This window comes from Vicugna pacos, chromosome 21 (genome assembly GCF_048564905.1).
Source record: "Vicugna pacos chromosome 21, VicPac4, whole genome shotgun sequence".
NCBI classification, from domain to species: domain Eukaryota; kingdom Metazoa; phylum Chordata; class Mammalia; order Artiodactyla; family Camelidae; genus Vicugna; species Vicugna pacos.
This window is the reverse complement of record NC_133007.1, coordinates 23,745,253-23,767,148: the sequence shown is the minus strand read 5'-3', so window position 1 is coordinate 23,767,148 and position 21,896 is coordinate 23,745,253. Positions and strand designations below refer to the sequence as shown.

Here is a 21,896-nt window from a genome sequence, read left to right as displayed (position 1 = left end):
TCACGTTGGATCCCTTCCGTTCTGGAGAGAGCAGCTGTTTTGCTCAATGAAATAGGTCGTTCAATCATTCAAAAGGATCCGTTAAGCACCTACAATGTGCCAGCCACAGTTCTTGGTGCTTGGGGGTATATCAGCGAATAAAAAAGACAAACGTTGTTGCCCTTAACTTACTTTCTAGAGGGCTGACATACAATAAGCATAATAAATAGGTAAATTTTAGAGTATATGTTACCGTGATAAGTGCTATGGAGAAAAAGAAAAGTAAATCAGAGTAAGGGAGAGTGAGAGGGCTGGAGATGGGGGAAAGGAATTTTCAAATTTATGTGATTCATGGTAGGCGTGGATGGATATCCAGAAGGAAGAGCATTTTAAGCAAAGGGAACAGACAATGCAAAGGCCTTCAGTGGGCATTTGCCTGGTGTGTGCAGAGCACTCACAGCTCAGTGATGAGGGGAGGCAATGGGAGGGAAGACCTGGCAGCACACTTACGGGCTTGGCTTTGACTGTGAGGGAGATGAGAATTCACTGCAAGGTGTTGAGCACCACGAGCACAGCGCTGAGGATGGGCTGTAGGGAGAAAAGAGACAAAAAGGGAGACAGGAATCCACAGCCGTAATAAAGTGAGAGGTGCCTCACACGAGGGCGGAAACACTGGTGGTGACGAAATGAGGTGCTATTCTGGAAATAGAGATTTTTAACTTTTTATTGTAGAAAATTTAAAACACACAAAAGCAGAGATTAGTATAAGCTGTCCTTCCTCCCACAAGGTACCTGTCACCCGGTTCAGAAATGGTGCTCACATGACCAGTCTCCTTTCATCTGTACCGCTACCCACTTCCTACCCACCCTCCCCTCCTTAGATTGTTTCAAACAAAATCATAACATTTAATCTACAAATACTTCAGTATGAGGTAAAAGATGAATGCTCCTTTATAACCACAATATTATCATTTATATCCAAAACACATAACATTCTTCAAACGCAGAACTTATCCAAACACAATTTCTTCAAATTAATGCACAAGTTTCCTTTAGTAGCTCATAAGCAATTTATTTTTAACTTGGTTTGTTTGAGTCAAGGCCCACTCATTCCTTTTGACTGATGTATCTCAAGTCGCATTTAATTTGTAGACCTTCCTTCCCTCTTTCAGTTTCTTTCCTTCTTTTTGTCATTTATTTTTGGGAGAAACCAGGTCATTTGCCCTGTAGAGTTTTCCTGCAGTTTAGATTTTTCTGACTGCAATCCCGTGGTGCTGTTTAGCGCAGTGCTTGATCCCATGTACTCCGAAAACTGGTGGTTAGGTCTAGAGACTTGAGTGGATTCAGCTTTGATGTTTCGGGCGTAAGAACTTTGTAGGTGGTATCGGTCACTCCTATCAGGAGGCACAGAATGTTAGGCTGGCTTTTGTATATTAACTTAATCAGTAGGTGTAGCATGAAACATTCACACAGAATAGTCATTTTCTATTTCTTTCAGTCCTTCTTCGTTTATTGGAGGAATTATTCTAACATTACCTATTTGATGACTCAAAGATACAGCTCCTACAAGAAAGTGAGCTCCATATCCTTTGAGTAGGAAATAGTATTTAGAAACTACAACATGTGTAATGAGTTATTGGGTTGGTAATTATTTCTAGACTTTCCAGTGGACAGACCTAGGAAATAACGTTTTTTTAAAAAAGGTAGGATTTGCCATCAGTGTTTGCTGATATTTCCTGTTCAGATTTAGGCTTTCAGGGTTGTTAATTAGCTTTTTGATTTTGTATTTGTATTTTTTTTCTCTGATGTTAAAAAGTTTTGTCCTTAATGACATTAACATAATTACTTTCTGCTTTTGGAAGCTCAGCCTAGAGCCTGCTTCTCCAGCTCTCCTAATGGTTTTTCAAAGTGGTTAATATAAACTGTTACATTCCTTTATCTGTAAACCATTTGGAATGGATTCTTTGGTCTGCAACTGAATCTTGACAATGTAAACAGTGTAAGCAGAAGGGACGAAGCTATGAATTGTCTGTGAAGCACACGTGTAGCCACTCATAGTGAAACCAATTGATGCAGATGATTCCCCAGTGGGAGAATCGTTGAAGATGCATTGAACAGAGACCTGAGTCACTCAGTCTTTTCCGTCTCGTGCAAGTCCCAATTCACCAAAATTTGTGCTTCTGTTTTCCAACATCAGTCCTTCTCCTTCCTTATTCCTTTTCCCTAAATCAGAACCTAGGAAACACATTAAGTCAGGCTCACAGCAGGCATACAGGCTCTTCTCTTGACCACGGATCCTGGTCATTTTAGCGAAGACCTTGGAGGGCCTTCCCATCACCACCTCAGAGTGAATGAATTAAAAGTCCTGGGAGTGAATGGGCAGGAAGAACTGGAAAGCTAGAACTAGCTGATCACTCCAGAAACCTTGAGGACTTCACTGAGCCGGGGGCTTTGGGTCAGGGACAAGGCACACGAGTGGGACACCCGCATAACTTTCCATGGCATCTTCATCTTCAGAGCTGACATTTCCAGCTGAATCATCTCAGAGCTGTGCCTTCACCACAGAGTAAACAGTCGAGGCATGCTGGGGTGGGAAAAAGATAGAAGAAGATCTGGAAAGTGAGGGAGTATGGGGCTATAGGTATTAGCCGGGGAGAAAATAGTCAGGAGATTAAACTCACCTTATTCTCTACAGATGTTCTGGAGGTACTGGCTGTGGAAGAAAAGGAAACCGCCAAACTATGAGTATTTGGATCCAGTCAGAACCCAGTCTTCTAGCTTATTCCCCAGGGTCTGAGAGCCACGGGACTTTTCCATTGATTATCATGTTTTTTTCCACCCTGCCCCAACGTATCTAACAATACATGTAATTTTGTTTTACCATTTCTTAACCCAGCCCTCTGGACATTCTTTTCAAGCTCCATTGATCTATAAAGTCCTCCCCTCAATACGACACCAAGAAACTTCACTCTCTTCCTTTACCAGATGTTAAGAAATAAATTCTCTCTTAGTTTCAATTCTTGCCTCTCTTAACGTATAGCACCTCCTCCATCTCTCCCCAAATTCAAAGTCCATCTCTCAGTTGTTCTGCAAGTTCCCACTAGAGCTCTTCACACGTATGCCCTGTGAGGGAAACTTCCCTGCGTTAGCAAGTTCTAGCTCTTGATTTTATTGCTTAAATTTCTTAGAGATGGAGAGATGGAGCCACAGGAGAGAGAAGTTAAGCAGGTGTGATTTATCTCATACCGTGTATTAGAAATTAAAAATTTCAGAGAAGGAGGTAAAATAATGAGGGCTATATAGAAATTTTACTGAGAGATAGAGCCTGGGGAAAAGAAAAAGATACATCCTGGTACACTCAAGATTTCTCTCTTTTTCACCACATTTTTACCATAGATCTTTTGGGGTTACAGATCTTTTAAATGACCTGATAGAAGCTATGTACCCTCTCCCCCAAAACAATAGTCATATGCATAGAACTTTGCATACAATTTCAGGGGCTTTATGCAAACTTTGAGGCACTGGTGAAGAAATCTTGCTACAGATCATCAGTACATAAAGAGCCTAAAATGTAACTAGTCCGCCAACTGAGTGCTCAGCTTCAGTGGTATTTTGACAAATATGTCAAGGGCAGAGTGTGAAGAGCAGCAGCTGATCAAGGTGACTCCATAAGAAGCACCCAATTAACCCAAGCAAATTGGTGACAGTTCTAATTCTATCACTCAGAAGGTCCTGATGAGTGGGGATGGCTGAGAAATCAAAGTGACAGACAAAGCAGGTGTTCAGATGATACGCGTTAGTCAAATATAGCAGTCGGCACTGTAAGCAGCAAGTCTCTTACTAGCTTTGTGACCTTGTAAAAGCCCTTCACCTCATTTGTAAAATAAGTTCAGGATCAGGTTACAATTGAAGTTTCTACTAGGCACAAAGATACTGGGGAGGAGCTATATTTCTGTTCCCAAGGACAGATGTGGTTCATGTGGGAGACAGAACAAATAGGCATGTGGTCGTCTTGGGTCCTGTTCAGTAGGGTCTACAGGTTCCAAGGGACTCCAGCAGCAGGAAGCTGAGTGTGACTGACTGGAGGTGAGGCCACTGATGGAGTCACAACTCCTGGAATTAGAAATGTGTCAGCTGTGCCAAAGGAGCTTTAGAAAGGAGGGATCCAGCAGGAAACCTCGAGAGACCATACATGGACCTCACAGGGGAGAGTGCCCGCTTGAGCACCTGCCATCCCAGGGAGGCGGAGCCAGCTTCTAAGATACCAGGTGGAGTAACTCCTTTCCCTAGAAACCTCCAGGCTAGTTAGAAACAGCCAATTAAAGAAAGAGAGAAGAAGCCAGTTGTACCCTGTCCTCCCTTTCTCCCTTTCATCCCTACCATTGCCAGCTTCCATTCTGAAATTTGCCTGGAGTAGTCGAGGGGAAAGTTTTAATTAACATCTTCAAACTAGGTATTCTAGTTACTAAATTGAGATTGTGACATAAGGCATCCACCTATCCAGCTACTGTCTATTACCTAAGAGAAAGCAGAGTATGTTGAAAAGCCTTTGGCTACCAGAATTTTCATCATAAGTGCCCAGAAAGATCTGCAGAATAAAGTTTAAAGAGACAGTGGGGGTGGGGGTGGGGTAATAGCTCAGTGGTAGAGCACGTGCTTAGCATGCATGAGGTCTTGGTTTCAATCCCCAGTACCTCCATTTAAAAAAGAGAGAGAGAAAAAGCAAAAGGATAGAAAATTTTTGCAATTAAGTTACAAGTCTTGCTTGTTCAGTGTATTGGTTACATAGGGTTGTTATACGGATTAAGTAAACATATATATACATATGTGTATATATATATATTTATGACATAGTAAGTGCTTTGTAATGACTGATTCATTACTTAACGGGAGCCTTTGCATACACACCTTCACAATTACAATATCTATTAGAATGATGTTTAATTTCTGTTCTGATCATCAGCAAAGATATGTACTTTCCAGTGTCTGTCTTCTCTCCTTAGAATCTAAGCACCACACTGCAGAGATTTTTATCTTCCTTGTCACTGGTTCACTCTTTTAGATGCACTTAAAACAGTATCACATAAGAGGTGCTCGATAAATAAGAGCTGAATGAATCGATATAGTTTGCAACCAGAATCTCTCCCCAGTGACTTACCTGCTCCTTCTTCTCCCGGCTGAACAATCTGGATCTCAGAATACACCAAGTCTCTTTCTCTGAGGTGCACTGAGAAGAAAAAATAATGCTTTCTAAGCTGCCCCAGTCAGTGCAATGTGCTTCAGATGCTTCTTCCTAAGCAATCCTCTATTGTGAGTGTCTGGGTTTGGAATACTTTAGGGAGACGAGGAGCCTTTGCCAGACCTCAAAACACAGTATATCTCCCTGCCTTGGGCAGGGAGCAACTTCCTACCGGGGAATCCTTACCGTTGTCGTACAACAGCTGCAGCCCCACTGGGGCGGGGCACACAGGATGGGGGTGCTCTCCGGGGCCTGGGCTGGCAGGGCTTCTGTGAGACACAGAAACACGTGATCACCCTTGGAACATTATCCTATGCACGAGAGTGGGATAGACAGAGTGGAGAAGGAACTGGGGGAGTCTGACATCGTAGGAACAATCATCTCATGGATAGAACGGTCACTTTCAACTGGTTAAAAAACCCAGCCTCATCTTCTGGAGGTAGTGTCCTCAAGTCATCCTGTCTGGACAATTCAAGAAGACATTAGACATAATATGTGCTCCAAGTCCCTGACTATAACCTACGACTGAGATGCTGACATAGAAGAATAAGACCATATTTTCCAAACCAAATTTAAAGACATAAAGTCTGATGAGTATATATGCACATGTGGGGCAAAAAGATTGCCAGAAACTGAGAATCCCTTAGAAAATCTAGATCTGATAGTCGTTTTATACATAGTTATAGTAACACATTGTCTAACTATAAGGACTGTTGGCACCAGAAATATCCCATGCTAACCTAGAAAACCTATAACCTTTGGTATCATCCATTTAGATGAACGGATAATTTTGAAATAAGAAACTGATCTAAATACATACAACATTTGTTATACAAACTATTAGAAAGGTTCCAGGAAACTATAATTGTGGCCATTTCAAGCAATGTGAAAACGGGAGCACCTAGCCACAGGGACATAGAGAAATTACTTGGCCTAATTTTGCAGCCCCACAGTTCATCATATTTTATTCTTGGGGAACCAGAAGGCTGAGGCCTCACCTGGTTGTGTCTCCCAGAAAACCATCTCCTGCAAAATAAAACAAAGGCAGATTTGTGTCAGCAGAGGGCGCTCGTTCACAAGTACTTCACACAGCTGTGCTGCCTAAGAGAGGTCATCAGAAAAGGTCAGTTCAAACATGGGCCCAGTTCCGGATTCTGATGAAAATGATGTGAAAAAGAACTTAACAAAGCAGATAAATTGCTGGGGACAGGGCTACACATTCCTGGGTTGAATATGCCATTATTTGAGACTTGACTTAAAGTTCAAGGCTGTGTGGATATACCTCAAGAAATACTGCCTTTCTTGCAGAGTGGTGAGGGGCTGTTGGTGGACTTTCAGGAGCACCTGGGGTTATGCCCAGAGGAACCTCAGGCTCCGATTCAAACCTGTTAAGGAGACTTACGGTCAGAGGTGCGAAGCTCCCTATATCCAGTCCAGTGGAGCGTGCACAGAAGGGACTCAGGAGGATATGGTGATTGAATTGAATTGAATTGAATTGAACTGAATTGAGTTGAGTTGAGTTGAGTTGAGTTGAATTAAGAGACAGAGTTGGAGGAGGTAAGTAATTATACTAGAACTGAAAGAGATTCTGTACCTGTCTTCTACCCCAGGTTTTCTGGCATCTGAAACTAGCCTGACCTGGACTAAGGCAGCAAGACTTTGGAAGCATGTGGCAGAGAAGGCTTGGGAGAACCCCCCCCCCAGGTAGACAGGGAGCCGGAAGCTGACCTGTGGAGAGCAGGACCACTGGAGCACAGGGTGGTGGGTTCAGGCTTTGACTCGAGGAAGTCCCTGAGGAAGAAAGACAGAGATTCGCCAGCTGCTATACTCAGTCATCTCTTCATGGGCCCTTCAGTTTATTTTGATTGTCCACTTATGGGGAACGTAGGATGGGCTGAAGTATCTAGCTGACCAGTCTGTTCGAACCAAAGAAACTACTCAAGGAACCTGTTTAAAAATTTTGAAACTTTACATTAAAATTTTTACTTCCTCCTTAACTTTCACTTGAGGCTTAGTAAAACAGACTAGATATTTGTTAAGGAAACTGCCATTTGAAGAATGGGTGTGAATGTGTCTGTAAGCACTGGGGTGGTGAGGTGGCGGGCGGTGGCGTGGCGGTGACTGGGGCTGCGGCAAGCTGAGGTATCTGGGGCAGAGACAGGGCGTGGATTCCAGCTAAGGGCAAGAGGGAATCCAAACCTGGTTTCCTCCGGTGCCAGCAGTAAAAGAGCAGGGCCACAGCCAGGAGAAGCGTGCTGAGTGTTCCCCCAGTGGCTCTTGCAGCAACAAGGCCTCCTCTGTTTCCGGGCATGCCTGGAGGGAGAAAGTCTGTGTGAGCCTCAGGGAGAGAGGTCTAGGGCCTGGAATTGCCATGAAGCCCTGGAACCTCTCCTCGGCGTGGCTGGGGTCCTGGGCCCTGGGAGAGGGAGGAATCTTAAAGTCTAGGATTCATGGGGACCTTGAGGACTAGGCTGGCTGGTGTGGCACAGGAAGCAGGCTTCTACTTGCAGGCAGCACAGCCCCGAGCCTGTGTGTGGCAGGAAGTGACTCACTGTGAAGTGGAGTCTGGGTGGGTTGTGGCGGAGGGGAGGAAAGGCAGCCAGCTCTCTGCAGTGACCCACTGACATCATTTCAGAAATTAACCTTTGGGGGGAAATCCATCCACCCATCATCTGTCTATCTATCTAGCCATCCCATATTCTTATAATCTGGCCTTTTAGACACTTCCTCCAGACATCTGGAAATATGTTATGGGGCAGGGGTTTGGCAGCACCTAACTTTGGAACATCAGCCCGCCTGAGAAAGAAAGTAAATATTAGCACTGATTAGGGCACTAGCTCAACCAGCAGTAATTCTGAGATTGCTCTCCATTAACAAAGTCTGTGTGGGGCACCACAAAGTACACCTAAATGATGTCAGTCTCCTTCCTCATAGAAGCCTGAGTCCTACATGCTTTGAAGGGAAAGAAACTGATGGAAGAAACAAACTAAATTGTTGGGGAATTCTGATTTTTCCATTGGATCCATTCTTCAAGACAAGAGTTTCCTTTTCACCACTCCTATTTAGCATAGTTGTAGAGGTCCTACCCAGAGCAATCAGGCAAAAGATAAATTAATAATAATAATAATAATAATAAGGCATCCAAATTGGAAAGGAAGAAGAAAAATTGTCTCTGATTGCAGATGACATGATCTTAAATAAAGAAAATCCTAAAGATTCCACACCAAAACCAACCAGCCAAACAAACAAAAAACTATTAGAGCTAATAAGCGAATTCAGGACAGTTGCAGGATACAAAATCAACATACAAAAATCAATCGTGTTTCTATACAGAACAATAAATTATCTGAAGAAGAAATAAAGAAAACAATTCTATTTTCAATAGCATTAAAGACAATAACATACTTCCTAAGAGATTGAAACAAGGAGCTAAAAGTTCTGTATATTGAAAACTGCAAGACAGTATTTTTCAAAATTGAAGAAGAAACAAATATATGAAAAGATATCCCATGTTTGTGGATTGAAAAATTAATGTTGTTAAAAGGTTCATACTATCCAAAGTCATCTACAGATTCAGCACAATCTCTATCAAGACTCCAATGGCATTTTTGAAGAAATTTTTTTTAAATCCCAAAATTTATATGAATGACAAAATACACCAAATAATCAACGCAATCCTGTGACAAAAGAACAAAGCTGGAGGCTTCACACACCCTGATTTCAACTATACAACAAAGCTAGAGTAACCAAAACAAATTGGTATCAGCATAAAAACAAATACCTAAACCAGCAGAACTGAATCAAGAGCCCAGACATAAACCCGTGCATATACCATCAACTAATATTTGGCAAGGGAGGCAAGAATACTCAATGGGGAAGATATCTCAGCAAATGGTGCTGGGAATATTCACATGCAAAAGAATGAAACTGGACCTCTATCTTACACCACTCACAGAAATTAACTTGAAATGCATTAAAGGCTTAAAGGTAAGACCCAAACCCATAAAACCCCTAGAAAAAAACATAGAGAAAAAGCTCATTGACCTTGGTCTTGGCAATGATTTTTTTGGATATGACACCATAAGCACAAGCAAAAGAGCAAAAATAAACAAGTAGTAGAACATTAAATTAAAAAGCTTCTGTACAGCAAAAGAAATAATCAGCAACATGAAAAGGCAATCTACAGAATGGGAGAAAATACATGGAAATCATATATCTGATAAGGGGTTAGTATCCAATAATATAAGGAAGTCATGCAACTCCATAGTGAAAAACTCAAATAATCTAATTTAAAAATGGATAAAGTATCTGAATAGACATTTTTACAAAGAAGATATGCAAAGGCCAACAGGTTCATGAAAAAGAGCTCAATATCACTGATCATCAGGGAAATGCAAATGAAAACCACAGTGAGGTGGCATCTCACACCTGTTACAATGGCTTTTATAAAGAAGACAGAAAATAACCAATGTTGGTGAGAAAGTGGAGAAAGGGAACCCTTGTGCACCATTGGTCCGAATGTAAATTGGTGCATCCACTATGGAAAACAGTATGTAGATTCCTTTATTTAATCTCCCTTGCCTCAGTTTTACCATCTGTATAATGGAGACAATGGCAGCTATAGTAGCACAATTATTAGTGGAGGAAACGAGTTAATGTATGTAAAGTGCTTTGAACAGTTTCTGACACATGATAAGTGCTATGTCTGTATAAGTGTTAGTTCTTATTTGTTTCCCCTACACTATGCCCTAGGCCCTCAGAAATATCATGCTACCTTCTGACCAGCTTAGGGGACCCCCCACCCCAACACGAGGCCTGCTTCCACACAACACCACCCCAGCCAACTTCAGCCCTTACTATGGACCAAATTGGGTTCCACCAAAATTCATGTGCTGAAGCAGCCCTAACCCCAATGTGATGGTTTTGGAGATGGGAACTTTGGGAGGTAGTCAGGTTTAGATGAGATCCTGAGAGTGGCCCCTCATGATGGGATTAGCATCCTTTTAAGAAGAGACGTCAGACAGCGGGCTCTCTCCCTCTCTCCCCTGACTATGTCACATGAAGACACAGCCAGAAGGCAGCTGTCTGCAAGACAAGAAGAGAGCTCCCATCAAAACCTGACCATACAGACATCCTGACCTTTGACCTGATCTCAGACTTCCGGCCTTCAGAACTATGAGAAATACATTTCTGTTGTTAGAGCCACCTGGCTATAGCAATGCAAGCTAAGAAAGACCACTTTAGCCTTGGTGCTCCGGGCCACAGTCAGAGTTTCTCTCCTGGTGGAAATTCTCCCATTTCTAAGCACAAGATTTTGCATAACATCCATGAATTAAGATTTAAGAAGAAATTCTTGTTCTGTCAAATATCAATGGAATCCTTGATATCTGCTTAACCTCTGAGATCCCATTTCCTGAGCAGATGATGACATCTGCCCTGCAGAGGAGTTTGTGAGAGAAAAATGAAATTCCATGTGTGAAGTAACTGGCTCACTGCCTGTATCAGAGGAGGCTAATTCATCCTAATGATCTCAACCTCCAAAAGGAAGATGAGAAATGTTACACTTAGTTGTGAATTACCAACAGATTCACAATTACTCTGTTCTTCAGCATGGCAACCTTTGGGGTCCCCAAGGTAAATTTTTAATACAAGCACCTTCCTGGAAAAGCAACACTCTTACCGCCAAAGTCACTCTGGATTTTAGGGGATTCAAGAGTCTTCAGGGGACATCCTTGGGCAGCTTTCAGCTTTGCTAACCTCTTTTTCCCTTCGCCCACCTGATTCTTGAATTGCCATTAAAATGACACCAGGCTTAGTCTCTGCCCTTATCTGCTGGGAATTACACCCAACGTTACTATTCTCTACGAAATTCTGAGGGTGAGATGCAGACCCTCCTGTGACATCCATTTATGGGAAGACATGTCAGTGCCCTGACCTGGGAAGGCCTTGCTTGATCACAAGACTTGCCTCGAGGGAGCTGAAGGGAACATTGCACAGCAGCTGGGCCATTAGCATAGCAACCCCCTTTCAAGGGTCACTAACCAAATTGTTCAGGGTCACGGCTCTGTCAGGGCTGACTGCTTTTAAATAAACAACACAGCTCTCCACTTATTTAGCATGGCTGATGGTAGATGCTTGACTGTTTGGTACTTCTTCAAAGAACTTTGACAACGATCTCTGTCTTTTTTAGCCAAAAGATTTTATCGAGGTTCAAATCTGGGCTTCCAGGTATAAGCTTTGTGATCTTATGCAAATTACCAAAACTTTCTAAGCTTCATATTCCTTTTCTATAGAATGGAGATAATAATATCTTTATTTTCTAAGATTATTACTACAATCAACAAAAATGACACGTATAATTTATTCATTCAACAAATATCTATTGAATGCACAGTATGAGCTGGGCACTGGAACAGGCATTTGGGATACAATATGGTCAAGACAGAGATCTAGCTTCATGAGGCTACCATGGGAGGTGTGGGAGGAGACAGCAAACAAAGACTCCATGGCTTGGCAGTGACTCATGCTGTGAGGAAGAATCAAGCAGGACCTGGAGAGGAAGCACCTTGGTGAAGAGATACTACGTTGTATAGGGTGGTTGGGAAGGTCTCATTGAGAAGGTGAGTAGAATTCTGGAGGAAGTAAGGGGATGAGTATGAGGATATGGGGGAAGAGCAGTGCAAAGGCCCTGAGGTGGGAGTGTGACTGAAAGGTCTGAGGAAGAGACAGAGGGCCATAGTGGCTAGAGTAGAGAAGGTGAAGGGAGAGGTCACCCTCTCCCATGGGAGGTCAGGTCAAAGTAGCAGGAGGGCCACATCATCAGGACCTGGTAGGACATTGAGAGGATGTTGGCTCTCCCTCTGAAGGAGGTGAGAAGCCAGAGGAGGATATTGAACAGAAGAGTAACATGATCCAATCTATGATTCAGAGAGTTCTTTCTGATGCTGTGTTAAGAATAGGTTGTGCTGAGCAACAAGTGAAACAGAAGGTCAGAGAGTTATTGGAATAATCCAGGCAGAGAATGTTGGTGGCTTGGATCAGGTGGTGGCAGAGGAAGTGGTGGGAATCAGTCATATTCTGGTGACATTTTGAAGGTAGTGCCATCCAGACTTGCAGGTGGGCTAGATGTGGAGGATCTAGAATGATGTCTGGATTTTTGGCCAGAGCAACTAGGAGGGTGGTGTTTTACACTTACCAAGGGGAGGTTTTAAGCAGGAACAGATTTGGAGTGAAAATTAAAAGTTTGGTTTGGGGAGAATTAAGTTTGAGATGCCAATTAGCCTTTCCTGTAGAGCAGTTGATGGAAGTACTTGGATATATGGGTCTTGAGTTCAGACTAGAGATCTAGGCTGTAGACTGAATGTGGGAGTCATGAGTATACAGAAGTGTTAAGTGCACTTAAAATCTCAAGACTGATGAGATGATCCAGCGAGTAACATAACAGGTGTGGACGTAACAGGGCTCTGTGTTCGCTCTTGGTACTTGTAAGAGACAGACACACTCTCAGGCCTGCAGTAATGGAGTAAAGGAAAGACTTATGTCTTTGGTCCTTTTAGACTTGAAGAGACCTGTCAGATATGCTGTGGCTGATTTACTGAAAGGAGAGAACAGCTGATGCTTAGATGATGGAGCTACACCCTCCCCCAAAACACTAATGACGTGAGATGCCATTTGAGATCAACACACAATGGATCAGCGTACAGGCCCACAAAACCATCCCAAAGAGGCGACATGGCTCCTGGCCAGCATTACCTCACTATGATAACCTGAGTCATCGCTATATAATGGAAGAAATTATCTATCACAATGGAAGATGGCAAAATGGAAACAGGAAAAGGAGAATCATGAAGATAGGGGTGGCCATGCACACCCCTAATTTGAGAAATCTAAGAATAAATAAGGTCAATGGGGATTAAAACTCACTTCTCACAGTGACGTTCACTGCCTCACTCTGGATGAGACCGTAGCTGTTGTCAGCTGCGCAGTAGTAGCTCCCTGCTTGGCTCTCCCTGATGTCAGGGATCTCCAGCTCTGCTCTCTGGGAACGCTGACTCTTCTTCCCCAGACTCTCCTCCATATCCTCTCTGTGCCAGGAGAACGTGATGTTCCCTGTGCCTTCAGCCACAGAGCAGACAAGGACCAGCGTCTCCCCTTCAACCACCAGATCCCCCTGGGGCTGGATCTCCAGGAGCACGTCAGACACGGGGATTCCTGTGTGAACATGAAGCAACAGGTGAGGGCATGATGGGAGGCGGGCAGGGCTAGGATGTTGCATAGGGTCACTTTTATGTGCTGGCATTATAGCCCGTAGACGGTGGATTTTGGACCTAGAGTATCACTAAATGTAACAAACTTCCCATCCTGGCACACAAGGCAGCGGGAGAGAAAACCTGACTCCCTGGAAAAGCATCTGGGTTTTGTCTCATGTCCTAGTTGTCAGTCTGAATTATTCTGAGGGATAGGTCATAGCAATGGCGGCTATCATCACACTGACCCAGACCACACCCATTTCCAGAAGTCCTGCTCTGGTAGCTGAGACAAGCTGGTACTTACTGCATTTATCTTTGTATGTACATATGTCCTTCTCTTCTGCTTCACACATCACAGCCACTCACGCTATTTGCTGCTATCGATTATGACCCACCTCTGGGGATGCTTGTCTTCCAAATCATTTGTCCTGAGATTTGACATCCTAGAATCTGTCAGTTCAGTAGCAGGGCACTTTGTTTTTTGTTTTTGGATATTTTCCCCCCCAATTCTTATATCTACCTACCTCCATGAATCACCTCTATCATTTCAAGGCAATAGAGTTTCAAAGAAAGACTGAGTTTTTAGAGAAACAGAGGTGGAAATGAAATCTTGTATTTCTTTTATTATAGTACCTCCCTTCTCAGTCTAAGCCTGGCCCCTGTCAGGATGACAAAATCCATCTGTATTGGGCAGTCCCTACGCGCACAGGGTCAGAAGGAGCAGTCAGGGAAGAAGCCACAGCCTGGCCCCGCCTGCCTGGCTCTCCGGCACTCACTCTGCACATGGATCTTGAGTGGGAGGCTGCGTTTGTGGACACTGCTGGTCACCGTCTCAGCACGACACCAGTAGGACCCTGAGTCCTCTCTCCAGATGGCTGCGATCTGGAGTTCCGGGGACCTGCTCCAGTTTGAGAGGAGGACCCCATTGTCTCTAAGGAAGACAAAGTGAAGCCGAGTGTCTGGTCGCTCTAGAGGAAGCTGTGTTTCACAGCTCAGGTTTACCGAATTCCCTTCTGTAGGCTGAGGGTCTGTGACTTTCACCTTTGGACGTGAAAACAGTTCTAGAGACAAGAAGTAAATCAAGTTCTGTGTGAGGGCTTTCAGAGCTCTGGGAGAGGCAGGCTTAGATTCTCAGTTTCAGCAAACTTCGGACACAGTAAGACCAACAAACCGATTGACCACTCTATCACATTTCCCCCCAAGGATTATTTTAAGTCAAATCATTCCACTTTCTCTGCCCCTTAGAGGACTTTAGCCTCGCATTTATCTAAAATTTTGATACGATATCAACTTACATAGATCCCCACTGATGTGCCCAATTCCCCTAACCCCACATTGGTAGGCAAAGTCCTATGACAGGAAGGGTTTACCTTGAATTTGAATATATCTGAGATTTGATTTTAATACATAAGCGTTTTCCAAGTATCCGATGCATTGGTAACAGCCACTGTTACTTAATCTTGCTTGTGGTATCAAAACATCTGTGCTTTTACTAGAGTTAGAAATAACTTTTCCATTCCAAATGTATCTCACAGCAGTCATTTTCTCTTTTCCCCTTTTCTGGCATCTCAAAACTAACTCGTCACCTTCAAACACAGAATATGGGGCCTGGAGGATGAAGTACCCTGGAAACCAAGCAGAGATAAGGCATTCATTAGGGCATTCCTTCCTCAGTGTACCTTGAATTACAAATTACAATTCTTCTCCAGGATTTAGTCTCCTGATTCAAGCTCACTTCCTTCCTTCCAAATCAGTGTGACCTGCTTCAGATATAATTTCTAAATAAATCCCAAACACATCTGTTTCATTATCCTGGGACAGATTCAAAGTATGAGGGTTCTAATACGGAGAGGAAAAGCTGAGAGGAGGTGTCTTCAAAAATCCCCCAAAATCTTCAATATCGTTGAATACAGAGAGGATCAACACCAACTTGTTCACCAAATCCTAGAGCAGGAGTCATCAAAGAGGTGGTTTTTGGAAAAATATACCAAGATGTATTACAGCACATTGGGGTGCAATATGCAGCAGGCTTATGGGTGCAGACACACATTCAGAGTTGAGGGACAGTGCATGTAATCCGCTAAGGAAACGCTCATGCTCGTCAGATTCTAATTAGAGGCTAGCTCCATTCTTTCTCACTGAAATGACTGCAGTGAATGCCTTCTTCTGCAGAACGTTGCCTGTGGAGGGATCCAAACGATGATCCCTGTGGACACAACTAGACACGAAGAGGTATGGGTGCAGGTTAGAAGAGCGGGGTAGAGAAGGGACAGAGTCTAGGACAGGTGGGGACATGAGACCTGGGGCTGGAGATTTCCCACCTCTGAACTCTTATTTTATGTCACTTTTCAGTTTCTATTTTGTACTCAGTACATTCAGGTTAAGTTCTCTCACAGGAGGCTGCAAAGTCCTAGAAGGCAGCTTCTAAGAGAGCTTCACAATTGAATCCCCTGAAGCGGACTGTGTGAAGGTGCAAGAATGTCTGTTGATTAATATCAGACACTTAAACTCTAATGTCAATAGTAATTTGAAAAACACTTGCAGACAATGACGGAGGATGAGAATTTGAAAGGAACAGAGATCGCAGTTTAGAGTAGAATGAAAAGACCTCAGTTCGTAGACACTCCAGGGAGCTAAGATGTACTAAAACTGAAACAGCAGGGCCCTGTGGGATCCTCCCTGGTACAAATCCTTTCCGTGTCCCCCATTTTTTTGTTCATTACAAAATCAAATGGCTTTGGATATTCTGACCACCTCCTAGAAGAGGACCCGGGCAGTGATTCACACTGAAAGCCTTACTTCTGTTCCAGATGAAGGTGGCAATATCACAGCATTCCTCCGAGATATGAGAAGTCAGATTCATGCGGTAGGTGACTCCAATGCCTACTCTGCTGAAGTCACGTTGAGAGTCTCTTAGAACAACTTACCCTTTTACACTAGAGGTCTTGAAAGAAGGCCATGGACTGACCCTCAAGAAAATGGGCAGACCCTCCTAAATTCCTCCATAACGACATCGAGCTCTTGTTGAGATGACAGGAATGTAGCCCCTGCTCACACCCTGATTGTTATCACCCTCTTATTCCCATTTTTCCTTAAAACCCCAGGACACTTCCCCCAAGGCAGGCTCACAGACTTTAAGGCATCAGCCTGCTGTGGGTCCCTTTGCCTGGCAAAGCTATAAAGCTGTTCTTTTCTATCCTCTCGAAACTCTGCCTCTGCCTCTCAATTCAGCTACTGGGGTACAGAGGCCAGTTTTCTGGCAACAAAACCAAAGGTTTAACTAATTCACCTTCCTTCTCACCTGGGTGAAAGATTAACTGCACGGGGTTACTCAGGAGTGAGCCGGGTGCCCGGCATCTGTACTCTCCAGAATCACGAACCTCAAGGATGTTTCCCATGGTTTCACTTGAATTTCTTCTCCTGGAGAACACATGGTACCACTCTACTCTCTCTGGTGCATAGAGGCGAAATCCATCGCACGTCAGATTCACTCTCTCTCCACGGAAGACAGGGGTCCATGGAGGCTGGAGGGAAATCACGGACTTCGATATAGGAACTGAGAAGAAGAGAAATGAGTTTCAGGCGGAAGCGCCTGCAGTCCCCACCACGGTGGTTTGCATGGGACAGACAGGAAGACATGGCTTCGGAGAATTTTCACAAGGCCCCCTGGCGGGGCAGTTGTTTCCCCAGGTTGCAGGTTCTCCAGCTGAGTTGACCTTACCCAGCAGTGGGGTGGCTGCTCTGTGGTCTACAGGAGCAGACTGGCCTTTCGGAGGCCAACCACAGCAGGATCTACTCAGCACGGAAGGTTAGTGATGGGAGGCTCACAAACCCCCTGACCTTTTCCCATGGGCCAGGTCCTCAAGTAGATGCCTCCTGGACTCCCTCCCCTCGGGGCTTTCCATATTACAGTCGCCTCTCTAAGACGGCCATGTATGTGGCATGACCTTGTGGTGGGGTGCAGATTGTAGATGGAAGGAGTGTAGGAATTTGAGGTCAATTATGCAGTGATGGAAAATGGCCCAAGTAGTACTTTGACCAACAAGAAGCAGGCAGGGGAGGGGCGAGCAGGCTGTTGTCTGAAGTGGAGACAATACTTAAAAAACTACAGTGAGTATGACTGCTGAGAAGTAAGTGCTTCTAACTCCCCAAAACTCAAAGATACTTTCAAGGAAAGAAAATGTGGATCTGGCATAAAATCAGGCCTTAAGATCTTTGAAACACTGATGGACAGAAGCTGGAGAATGTAAGGGTAAAGACAAATTAAAAGGAAGACATCTAATTCTCCCTGTTGAAAACAGAGGGAAGGACTCCGCCCTCTCTCTCTTTTCTTTCAGAGTTTCTTTCAAGTCTATGTAAATCTTTCTAACGGCTAAATAAGCCTCTAGCCCGCTTCACAACTCGGAAACATCTTTCTCAAGAAGGCACCATCTTTTTGAGATGCGGGCATTTAGGGAGACGCTCCCCTGGCTCTCATTATGATTTACCTCTGCTGGGCACCTAACTCTCATATGGAAAACTACCACCAGTCCTAAAGATGTGAGACGTTTGTTTCTCCTCTGGATAAAAGCCAATTACCGTGATAACCTGAGGATAAACTGTGTGCCACAGAAAGGGCTGTCAAGTCCTCCTGCCTGAGATCTAGTGACTGTTTATCTTGAAAACATGTATGTATTGGGCTGAATCTCCTTGGCTCTGTAAGAGAGATTCTTTCCTGTCTTTGCCGTCTGTTAGTGGATTGCCTGGGTGCCCAGTCTATTCTGGTTTAATGCTTATTCAGTATTAAAAGTGTTTTCTTTATTACCTTTGTGGAGAGGATTTCAGAGTTAAGAGACTGTGTTTTTAACTATATTTCCCCAACAAGAAACTGTTACTGCATTTCTTTGTTATCTGAGTGTTCATTTTCTAAGTTTTGTAGTTTCAAGGTTGTGAGGATTACTAACTGAAGGGTGAATACACCACCATGGCATAAAAATTATTTTGAGCTGGAGGCATTTGAGAGTAGGTTTTATTTTACTTTTTTTGATCTGAATTCCCTTATCTGCCTAAAAGCAAAGCCTCCTGAAAAGCTCAATTGTCATATATCATATCTCCAGGAACAAATAAATGATTAACTCTTATGGCAGGAGACTGGAAGTCAGCATCACCCCTAAATAGACATTGTCACAGAACTGTCATAGCTTAAAATCTAGTCTCTTAAGTGCCCATCTGTCTTTCCTATAGGTGATTTGTTTCCCAGTAAGTACCCTTTTCTGCTTCCCCTTTCCTTATCCAGATGTTATACAAGTCCCAAATTCTAACTGCCTCCTTGAGTCACTTTTTTTCTGTGTGTACTCCTGCAAGTTTTGAATAAAAATTTGTCTTTTCTCTTGCTAGTCTGGCTTTTGTCAGTTTAATTTGCAGACCCCCATTTTAAAACCTAAGAGGATAGAAAAAAATTTCTTCTTTGACATAATAAAATTACAAATTATCTACTGTTGGAAACATCTACTCAAACATCCTGACCTCTTTAATGCTACTATCTAGCCTGCTCAAAGATCAGTGCTTTGATAGGTTAATTTTTCATGATGCCTGAAGCTGCGGCAGCTACCATATACTAAATAAATAAATAAATAAATAAATAAATAAATAAATAAATAGATTCATGCTTTGTTCTACAAATTGTCTATGGTAATCTAAATTATGTGATGTAGAAAATAAAACAAATTATTTCTATTTGTATTTTTTTCCTAAAACAAAATCTCAATGTTGGGGGTATGCAATTTACTTTAAAATTGTAAGTGGAATCACTTTAATGTGTTTTTTTCTTAGTACCTTTTATACTCAGGTATGGAGGACTGTCAATATTCAAGAGCTTACGAGCAATTGCTGTTTTAAAGCTTGAGATTTTAAATGTTCTTAACTTTTTCTAGAAGAATTGCCCACATATGCCTTAGAATTATACCCAAATGTAATGGAAAAAGCCTGTTTTGGGGTAAAAACTGTAGAGTAGCATGAACGTGTATTTTAAATGAAGAAGCTAAATGTTCTGTCTGGGTATATGAATATAAGCAGCTTTCGGCAGGAAAGAGCTCTCTGCAGGAGGCCCCTTTTGTCCTGTCACTTTAGCAAAGCCATATCGTCACTACTTAAGCCAGGCGCCCCCAGGCTCTGCTCATCTCCAGCCCAATCACACCTTTCAAATCTTTTGATCACACAAAGCCTTGCCTCATCTGTTGGCTCTTTTCTTAGATCAAAGAAATAGAAATGAAGAATAAGTAATTAACAGATGACTGGGTCATCTCCCCAGCTTCCCCTTCAGTAATCTCATGAGCAAACTGTGTGAAGAAGTTCGCATCTAAAGAAAGATCACAGGGAGTTGACAGGACTGCAGTCGGAGATGGCAACAAATCTGTACTCTTATCTCAGGGGTCACCTGACATTACTCCCCCTTTTCCCCTTCGAAAACTTTCATGGCTAAGCAGAATCTTCAGAGTTGGTTTTGGGACAGGAGTCCACCTTCTCCCCAGGATGCCACCATTGTGGTTAAAGCTACCTTGCCTCTGGAGTGTTGACTTTTGAGGGATGAGCAGCCAGAACTGAGTTCAATAACATAAATATTCATGTGTCTCTGCAGACTTTTTTCTCTCTCTTTCTTTAGAGGTTTTTACAAATCTCCTATGTCCCCAGTGGGTATGGGGTTTTGTTTCTCTTGAAGAGAGTAAACATCTTCACTCTCCGTGTTTCTGGGAAGCACATGCAGTTAGAGAAATGGGGACTTGGGCAGCAGGTGTTGTACTGGAGGGAAGGGAAAACTTCCTTTGATATACGCAACTTCATTCCTCACTGGTCCAAGTAAGCTGCCCCTGCTGTGTGCAGGTGGTCCTATGGTCAGGAGAAGACACATCTTGTCAGAATCTTGGTGAGATTGGGACCAAGTCAGTGAGTTCTAAAATTAACCACACCTACCAGCTGACATAATACACTCTCTGTATTTCTCCATCCTAGAATGTTTAACAAAGTCTTGCCAAATTATAATCTCCTCCCAGTTAGGTAGAAATTTGTGGAAAGTGTTCTGTATCCACTGTAAGCAGCTTCTTGGGTAGAGTGGGCTTGAAGGTCTCTGCAGGGATTGCCAGAACACCTGGAGACAGCTCCCAATAGAAGGGTGAACTTTCTGCTGACCAGTAGGATAGGGGCTCAAAGTCATCATCATCATCTGAGCTTATTAACAGAAAAATGTCTACAAAGAATGCTGAAGTTTGGGATGAATTGGTTGCATACCCTTAGGGGCAATGTGTTGTTGAGCTAGAGACAGGAAATGTGGAGAAGTAGGCAAGTTGTTTGCACGTCAACCTCCCTTGTTGAAGTAATGGCTTATTTCTGTCTTTCCCCTCTCATAATTCTATGCATTCTGTCTGGTTGGCTAGGATCCCACATCAGACAGGGACAGCCCCTCTCCTTGAACTCCACGACATGGGACCCGGCCCCCTGACCAAGAGCATCCAGCACAATGGCAGGTTTGGGCTGAGAGTGTGACTCCCAAACTCTTAGAGTCAGAGTCTTAAGACATGTTTGCACTTGCCTGTAGTCCTCAGGAAAAGGACACAAGGGCAAGAAGTCCTCTTTTGACAAGGATTTGAGATAGAGGACGATTATTAGGATATCTAGAAAACATAAAAGAGAAAGGAAAGGAAAAGAGGAACTTACCAAGTGGTCCGCTCACTGGAGCTGCTGCGAGAGAGATAAGAGCCAGGCATCAGCACAAGGCACGGAGTCCCAAACCATTCCACCCTGAGAGCCCACCTTCCAGCCAAGAGGAGGAGAAACATGTCCATTTTCACTCATCCTGGAGAAGTAGGTAACACCATGGCCGAAAGCTCAGGCTGTAGACTTGGCAGAAACAGGTTTGGATTTTAGCTGTGTGACTCTGGGAAACTGCATAAAATCTCCAAGGCTCAGTTTCCTCATCTGTAAAATGGGGACCCCATGGTCTTGTTTTAATGAGTTAAATTAGTAAGTCTTCAATTAAGAGCCATGTGATTATTTTTTGGCATGTCTGTGGCTGTCGCTGGGGCTCGGCTTCACTGTCTTCTTGCCTGGACTGTTACTCTTTCTCTTCAGCACAAAGCAAAGTCAAGTCACACCCATGCATTAAAACCCAGATGAAATCCCACCTCCTCCGTGAAGCCTTCCCAGATGCCTCTAGGTTGCAGCATCCTCAGTTTTCTTTTGACTCAGAACATTAACCACCACAGCTCATTTGAAATTCATAATTAGACATGGAGCAAGGGGCAATGGTTAAAAGCAAAGCTCCTGCGTCAGATTATGGGTTTGAACCCTGCTCTGCCACCGTACTACTTCCTGAAACTTAAGGTAAGAGAACAACTCTGTGCCTTAGTTTCCTTATCTGTAAAACAGGATTTATAGCAGTTTCAGCTCATTGATTG

At 43.4% G+C, this 21,896-nt stretch overlaps 1 protein-coding gene across 1 annotated transcript in view; it reads right to left on the bottom strand.

The window, feature by feature from the left end:
* Positions 1–522: 522 nt before the first annotated feature.
* The window catches only part of FCRL4 (Fc receptor like 4), a 39,122-nt gene continuing 17,748 nt past the window's right edge, over positions 523–21,896 (bottom strand). The window contains exons 4-15 of the mRNA XM_072946914.1: positions 21,157–21,180; positions 20,591–20,670; positions 16,769–17,023; positions 14,838–15,092; positions 14,244–14,528; positions 13,142–13,429; positions 7,418–7,531; positions 6,217–6,244; positions 5,405–5,487; positions 5,138–5,206; positions 2,661–2,692; positions 523–567 (exon numbers count right to left, since the gene is read on the bottom strand). Of these exons, the coding sequence (XP_072803015.1) occupies positions 523–567; positions 2,661–2,692; positions 5,138–5,206; positions 5,405–5,487; positions 6,217–6,244; positions 7,418–7,531; positions 13,142–13,429; positions 14,244–14,528; positions 14,838–15,092; positions 16,769–17,023; positions 20,591–20,670; positions 21,157–21,180 (1,558 nt within the window). The remainder of the gene's footprint in view (positions 568–2,660; positions 2,693–5,137; positions 5,207–5,404; positions 5,488–6,216; positions 6,245–7,417; positions 7,532–13,141; positions 13,430–14,243; positions 14,529–14,837; positions 15,093–16,768; positions 17,024–20,590; positions 20,671–21,156; positions 21,181–21,896) is intronic.